Source organism: Ptychodera flava, chromosome 14 (genome assembly GCF_041260155.1).
Source record: "Ptychodera flava strain L36383 chromosome 14, AS_Pfla_20210202, whole genome shotgun sequence".
Lineage (NCBI taxonomy): Eukaryota > Metazoa > Hemichordata > Enteropneusta > Ptychoderidae > Ptychodera > Ptychodera flava.
In genome coordinates this window covers 4,203,277-4,210,845 of record NC_091941.1, presented here as the reverse complement: position 1 = coordinate 4,210,845, position 7,569 = coordinate 4,203,277, and the positions used below count along the sequence as shown (strand labels likewise).

Below are 7,569 nucleotides of genomic sequence, written 5' to 3'. Positions count from 1 at the left end.
CATAGCAATAAATCACACCCAGGGACGGTATACTACTCGATTTTGACCAGTTCACTTCATATATGCACTCGCTATCGCTCGTGCATGTATGTCGTGAATCGGTCAAAATCTCGTGGTAAACCGTCACTGGGTGTGCTTTATTGCTTAAATATATGGCGGCAACGGATATGTATGTTAATTAAACATGCAATTCAGTTATTTTAGTTACTATTGCAGTAATTATCAAACCAATGCCATACATAAAAAATTAAATTCGCTTCGTCCGATCAAGATTTCTGTTCAGTTTTATTGATTATAGCAAGGCTAATGTAGAGGACATTTCAACTATAAAGTGCCACTGATTACATTCTGTATGCAAATTAACGATATATATGCAAAAGTCACCCACAAAGACTACCAGATCTTTGTATAGACACTGTACATCTAAATTTTATGAACAATGCGGTCAATGTCCATGTCACACTCAAAAGGACATAAACGCACTCAGACGACAGAGACACAAAGAAACATACAGACAACTAAAGAACCGATGATACTCGTTCACAATGTCGCCTACACTCTAGCCGATTAAGAATGAAAACTGCAATTGAAAACCGTAGAGACAATAACTCTTATGTACTTTTCTTGCAGTCATAACGAATTTATCTTTCACATGTGAAAAAAAGATGCCTCGCGGGTGAAATCCGAAATCCACGTTTCACATCCCTATAATTGCAAGTTCTTGCGGTGCCTATGCTTGTAATGATACCCGCTTGAATGAAATGAAAATTTAATAGGAATATATGATTAGGATGAGCGAACGCGATGAAAACACGCACTCGACTGTGGTATCGTTTCCTTAAGGTAATATGCACCTCGAAAGTGAAAGACTTAAAGTTTTGGTCTAACTTTCCTCAAGGAATCTTTCAATCATTCTCTTTCAAAATCAAGAATAAAAATAGGGGGTCACCGTGCAAATTTTTGTACTAGAGAAACAAATTACCCAAGATTTACCGATATTAGAAATTCAAAATGGCCGCCATCCCCGTGTTAACTCTATGGAGAAAAATAAAAAAATTTGAATTTCGAAAAACTAAGCCGGTGAAAAGTTTTTTTTTCACCAAGAGCTTTAAAATGAACCCCCACATGTGGTATATCAGAAGAGAATTGTAAAAGTTTGAGAGTCCCAATGTCTGTCCCCGAGGTGCGTTCTACCTTAAGCCTGGATTTCATCAGGGAATAATTGGATTTTGCTTATACGCTTATACCTAGCGCAGCTACAGTAAGAAAGCTTGTTCGAAGCACAGTCCCTCCACTTTTGTGGAGGGACCGTGTTCAAAGCAATGTAACTAGTTAAGCGTTATTAAAGATACGTTCGTTCTGGCTATTTGCTCCCTTGAAAGCGCGCAGGCGTACAGAAGGGAAATACACACAAGAATGATCCTAAAAGACTTACAAGATTTTTTCACTGTCCTGATGACATACTTGAGCGAAACCAAATGAAGTATGGCATATGTGAGGGATCACATTATAGCATGATGCTCCGTTATGTAGGTATAGTATAAATAAACGCGTCATATGGACTATATTTAAAAATAATATTCTCACAGAGTTTACATTAGAAGATATAGGGCCATAGCTACAACATCGCTATTGCTAAAATATGGCGATAAACCGTACTTGAGAAGAGAACGCAGAATGTCTAACGACACTGAGCAGTATTCGCGGACAGGTATGCACCGTGTCAATGCCAAATAAAGCCAATACATACTCATTTCACGTCCCTTTCTCGTCCCGGGCGAGTATTTATCGATGTCGTTGCTTTATTCGTAATTGTCTACAAGAAGTCTGTCGCTCGATGTTTACACAGAATAAACGTGCCATTGATGAAGACCTGTCGCCATAATAGCATCGACGAGAAGAGTACACCAGCTCAGCAAACATCAGATGTATGGCCGCCTATATTAACTTTGCCGCGGAAATGTAGTGGAGTTGGGACCTTTCTTAAAATACCGCACCTATTACATGAAAAATGATGTAATCACACAGGTGTGACGAGGTCGAATGAACGTTCGATGCGAGGACACTGAAAATGAAGCTCTCTAACACAAACCTCGACCAAATTATGGGTAATGATATCCGATAACAGAATGTTTTCTCCGCATCTTTCTCCTGCATCGTTCGTCGATACAACATAGCAAAACAAAATAAGTCGATACAAAAGAGCAAAACAAAATAACAAGTTTTCGCAATACAAAGGGACAAAGGGACTCATTTCATTAAAATATAGCACGCGCCTATTTTAAAATTTAAATTTATTGATGTTCGTTCTACCTTTGGCCGTTCGTGATCATGGCTGTCAAATATTGGGCTGAAGTTAATAAGGTCCGTTATTACTCTTTGAATTTGGTGTCCTCTTTGCTATTGTGACAGAGAATCAGCATCTAAATTACTGCACAGTCCCTCCATCACCGGTGATGGTGGGACTGTGATTATCCGTAGTACAATATTCTATGCTAATGCCGTCTTCGCTTAAGGATTGATATATCATTGCGCTTTCCTAATTTATTCTGCTACAATAAATTTGTGTTTCAAGCACTTTTTTTTCTCTCCCATTTATTCTCCAATTAGAAACTCAATAAGGATAAATTTACCGATCTACCGACGAACAATGGATGTAAATACGCGCTCGGTCGAATCGTTCAGAAAATGATAGATTCATATCCGGTATGCATATGACGAGATTGATTTGTCAGAATTAGTAATCTTTTGTGTGCCTTGCAATTGGGGAGTGACACAGCCTTCGTGACTAATGGAATCCGGTTTCTTGAGCATTGTGAAAAATGCCCCGAATATTACTTGGGTTTTGTATTCGCAGTTGGTGTATTCTTTTAACGCTATTGGCCAAGATAAAGTTTGCACAGGAAATTGCTTTCGTCATGATGAATTCTAACAATTTCATTCAACAAAATTTCAGTGCAAGACGTGATTAAATTACTGTCTCTAGCTCCAGTTTGTGCAGGTTTTCAATTGCGACAAAATATTTGTTGGTTTGGTACAACATTTTATTGCATAACGACAAGAGAACACTGACTTGAATCATGTGATTTGACCGGTCTCCATATCTAAACTCAAATTTATCTGAATTGTCATTTTGTTGACGTGCTCGGTGAAAATTCAATGTTTTAATCGTTATGGCGGGTATGCAACCAGATCGCACTTCAAATTGACAAATTCATCAAATTCTTTATGTAATTTAGCAAGATTTAGCAAGATCGTTGTTATCCTCGCTAGTTGTTTGGTCACAGACTATCGACGGTCACCAGGGATCTGGGGATGTGGTGATCAAAAATGGGAAAAAACCGCAGAGTTAAAATTGTTAAAAGTTTTGTTTCCAACTATGGTGAATTTAGATACAAATTGTTCACATTAAGATCAGCAGGAAAAGGAGTGTAAACGCGGAAAATGGGATATATGCCATAAAAAATCTGGAAATTGCAACGCAACTTGTAAAACTTTGGAAGACAAAAAGGAAATGCATGTCGGCATTCTGGCCGACCCCTTCAAGCGCTGATGATCCATCCCTCAGAGCACTGTTTATCATGTCCGTTGATTTACATTATCAACTCTTGCAAATATGAACGTTTATCCCTTAAAACACAATAAATACTCTTTGACAAAAAAGAATAATGAAATTATTTATAAGACGCTGCAAACATCTGTATATGCACGCTATTCAAACATTGAAAATCAGAAAGTAGTAAAGTCTGCTGTTTGAAATTATATCAACATGTGGTTTTACAGTGTATCTTCAAAGTCTTTTTCTTTGACTATTATTATCAATGCATAATGCTTGCATGAATTGAATGGGTCTTACTTGAAATGAAATGAAATCAATGCACATATCTTCGATGGCACGGTGAGTGCAAGCGAACTTTAATATATTCCGTGCACAGAAGGAAGGCGACAACATAGATCATAGAGCAACGAGTCCTAAAAATAGCATCAATTTATGACGTCAGCTGATTTCGTTTCATGAAAGCATGTTTTTTAATTCACTTGCCTTTATAACGTCAGCGTTACAGACGATAATAATGCGTAATGCATAGAGGTAGATGCAATCCCATTTTGCTAATGACGTCCATTCGTTTAATCAGATTGAAAGTAATTAGCAAATAGGTCCTTACAATCAAATGAAATTTCCTGAAATACTATAAAATGGCAGACGTCGCTGATAAAGTTGATCGGGGAATCAATATTTGACAATATCTGCCGCCATCTTGAATTCTCGTTGGGATCCAAGATGGCCACTGCTATATTTTCCTGCATAGTGCCGATGGGCTACGACAAGTATTTCGAGTAATACATTTGTTTCATAAACAATCTTATGGCAATAAGAAATAATTAAAAAAATCCTATTCAAAACTTGATGAAGAATTAAATAATCATCATGATTATCGCGGGATGCATAAACATATGTTATTACTTTGTACTTGAAGTACTATAACGCTCTACTTTTAGCATCGAGCACTGTATTTTCCCAAGAGGGCACTATATACTTATATATATACATATATATATATATATATATATATATATATATATATATATATATATATAATTTATATTTATATATAATATATGCTATACACGATATATATATATATATATATATATATATATATATATATATATATATATATATATATGAAGCACGTTCATTGTGACAAAGTTGAATCGAGAATTGTTGCTTCAAGTTTTCGATTTATGCTCATATAGTTTGAAATGACACTTCTGAGAATACTGAAAAATACTTCATCTAATGAACATTAATTTCCATTGATAATACAAACCCTCATGTTCGGTATTAGAATTGCAAGCAATTTGATAGAAAAATGTCGACGAAATGCCTTAAAGAGCTGTTGAGTGCTTGGTGAGCATAATGCTTGTACCGTCACGCTGTGATGTTTTTGTGCTTTGTTCGCTGTTGATCGAGGCTAAAATAATATATAATGAAGTTCTTTACATTGCAACTCCTTAGAGCCATGCTCTAAGAAGACTACTTTCTATTCTCATCTGACATATTGATATTCTGTCGCGGCTAATGCCGTTAGCAGGGGTAAACATTTGATATGTTAGAATTTAATGACTTCATCTTTCAAAGGACTAACAAAGGTTTTGCTTTACAATTCCATGATTTTACCCAATATTTGTTACTGTATTAAGATCTGGGGGAATACATTCAGTTCTTTACTCCAACCTATCCTAATTTTACAGAAAAAGGTTGTCCGCCTTATCACATTCTCTGCTGCGCGAGCTCATACCGCCCCTCTATTTCAGCAACTGGGAATTCTCAATGTCCATAAGCAATGTGCATTTAATACTTGTACTTTTATCTTTGACCTTAAAAATAGTCATTTCTCACATTCGGTATATCGTTACCTCGATCCAGTGCCTCATAGTTATTCAACACGTCTTAAAACTGGTGAAAATTTCTATATTCCTTAGGTTAATCTTACTTTGAGCCAACATAATTTGAAATATGCTGCAACTATGCTATGGAACAAACTTCCAGATTCTATAAAAAAGTTAAGTGAAAGAAAGCATTTCAAACGCCATTTAAAAGACTGGCTACTTGCCTGTTGATACTATATTCCCCAAAAGTCGTGGGTTTTTCTGGTCACGTTGTCTTGTTGTTTTGTGATCTGTCTCATATCATTTGTTTCCCGTAATAATGATATTTTTTGATCTGTACCTGATATGAAATATAGTTTGCAATTATTGCTATAGATTTTTCTGTCCATATCCGCAGATGTACACCTTATGTTATCTATATAGTATAAATATTAGGGGCCACAACTCGACTAGTTCAGAAGAACTATATTGTGGTCCCGTCTAGGAATACCTGCTAAATTAGAGAACATAAATTTAGCAATTGTACCAATTTTTCTATCTTTATTTTTTTTCCATGTGTCTTTTGAATGAATGTAAGTTTATATTTCTAGCAAAAAATAAACTGAACTGAAACTATATATGGTACCTTATCGTGATTTGCTGACTTTGTGTTTAACCAGGAATGGTTAGTTTTACTTTCAAAATGAAAAATAATCACCACTGTAATATTATTATTACATGGTAATTTTGCGAAAAACGAATAACACCGAATATTGAATGGTTTGTATGTCCTGAGTAAGATTAATAAGGCAAGATTTAATCTGATAAGCATTTGTGAAACTGACGACGCGCTTTAGTTATTATAAACTAATCCAATCTAGCGCTTCCTAGCAACGTGTTCCTGGCGAACGATTTCAACAGGAATCGTGACTGGATCATAAACTCCGGCATCATTTTCACGACAGCAAAGATACCAGACAACGTAAAACCTGTAGCTGATTGAAATGTAAATGAAATGATACTTACATCCTCACGCATCTCTCGGTAGGCAATGCGTAAGATGATCATCCATAGGTTGTATCCAACAGCGACGGTCACTAAACCCTGTAAAGAAAAATGACGTTTACATTCTGCGATGCACTTGTTCGCTATAGATGCTAACGGAAAACTTTTTTAAGCGTATGTAATATTTCCGCGAAATGTCACCCAAATACATCATGCTTACAAATTATGAGGAAATTTTATTAAAGCCTATATGTCCTTTAGGAGTAAGCGCTAACGATAATTGTAGGGGTTAATAAAATTTTAGACGAATGAAATAACAAGCAAAATGGTGTTCAGACATTTCTTAAAGTAGAAGTATAGGTCACAGACTCACAGCAATATCCAAGATTTTCCAGTTTTTGAAAACATACCATCAACAAATCTCGTTAAATGTTCTCTGGGGCTAATGAATGTGTATGTATAATAAATATGCCAGAAAGCAAAAGAAAAAAATGCAATGTCAAGGTTCATTTCATTAAATTAAATTTCTCTTATCTATTTAGGCGGTATATTTGACGATCTTGTCAAAAATAGTATCGTAATCTCTCGGGTGAAGGATATACTAGCGCAATCTAAAAGAGGCGTTTTAGTCTATTTAAACCGTGTCCTATAGATCGGTTGATCGGGGGAAAGTTAATAAATTGAAAAACTAAAGTGACATTTGTTTTTGTGTTTGATTTCAAAAACGTATGTGTTTACCACTTTCAAAATGAAGTGGTCTATCTCGTTGACAAGACTGGATAGCAGTGAAAACAGACAATATTTCGCATGAATCAGTGAATCAAACTTAAAGTAAGGGTTGCTTAGTTAGGGTAAACGTTAAAGTATATCGCTCCTTTAGTTCGCCTCTAAAGAGTTGTGTCTGTCAATCTTCACTTGTGCCATCCAGTTCATATAACTGACTCGTGCTATTTACCATTGATGTCTAAGAAAAGGGAAGTGTTCATCGCTCGTATAAATTTAACAATTATTCTGTACATCTTGCAAATGGATATATAGTGCGTATCATACAAGAAAACTGGAAATCATGTACGAAGGCTGAATATTAATACTTGAATCTCAAACAACACACAACAGAGAAAAAAGGGAAAAAAGGAAAAAAAGGTAGATATATCAGCAGAAAGTTCTGAACGATTAGAAAGGTTTTAAAAC

At 35.6% G+C, this 7,569-nt stretch overlaps 1 protein-coding gene across 5 annotated transcripts in view; it reads right to left on the bottom strand.

Moving 5' to 3' along the window:
* The window catches only part of LOC139149024 (cyclic nucleotide-gated channel rod photoreceptor subunit alpha-like), a 69,110-nt gene that overhangs the window by 35,476 nt on the left and 26,065 nt on the right, over nucleotides 1-7,569 (bottom strand). For all 5 annotated transcript variants that reach the window (XM_070720520.1, XM_070720518.1, XM_070720519.1 and 2 more), the window contains exon 4: nucleotides 6,400-6,477. In XM_070720520.1, the coding sequence (XP_070576621.1) occupies nucleotides 6,400-6,477 (78 nt within the window). The remainder of the gene's footprint in view (nucleotides 1-6,399; nucleotides 6,478-7,569) is intronic.